At 63.8% G+C, this 287-nt stretch overlaps 1 protein-coding gene across 1 annotated transcript in view; it reads right to left on the bottom strand.

Annotated features, from left to right (window-relative positions):
• Positions 1-283, bottom strand: part of LOC103781887 (sodium-coupled neutral amino acid transporter 3-like) — a gene marked incomplete at both ends in the record, with an annotated part of 2,354 nt that extends 2,071 nt beyond the window's left edge. Inside the window, one exon of the mRNA XM_008949611.1 lies at positions 110-283. Coding sequence (XP_008947859.1) covers positions 110-283 — 174 coding nt within the window. The remainder of the gene's footprint in view (positions 1-109) is intronic.
• Between the last annotated feature and the right edge of the window lie 4 nt (positions 284-287).

Below are 287 nucleotides of genomic sequence, written 5' to 3'. Positions count from 1 at the left end.
GCCGGGGGCCAAGCCAGCAGGTGCTGCCAGTGCCAGCTCCACCCACCTTCATGGGGTGCATGGGGTGGGGGCTTACCCGGAGCCCCAGGGGTGCACCCCAGATCCCTACCTGGGAGTTCAGGGTGAAGAAGCTGGGGGTGCAGGTGTCCTGGTCAGGTGCGTGGAGGACAGTGTAACCATTCTCGTAGTCGCTGGTGCTGACGGGGGTGACGTTCAGGCTGCCCGTGAGGTTTGCCTCCTGCTCAGGGAGTGGGCAGGGGATCTGGAACTTCTTGTAGATGACCTGA

The sequence above is a fragment of the Merops nubicus genome, unplaced genomic scaffold, assembly GCF_000691845.1.
Source record: "Merops nubicus isolate BGI_N331 unplaced genomic scaffold, ASM69184v1 scaffold30481, whole genome shotgun sequence".
NCBI lineage: Eukaryota > Metazoa > Chordata > Aves > Coraciiformes > Meropidae > Merops > Merops nubicus.
The sequence above is the reverse complement of the archived record's forward strand: the minus strand, read 5'-3'. Positions and strand labels throughout refer to the sequence as shown.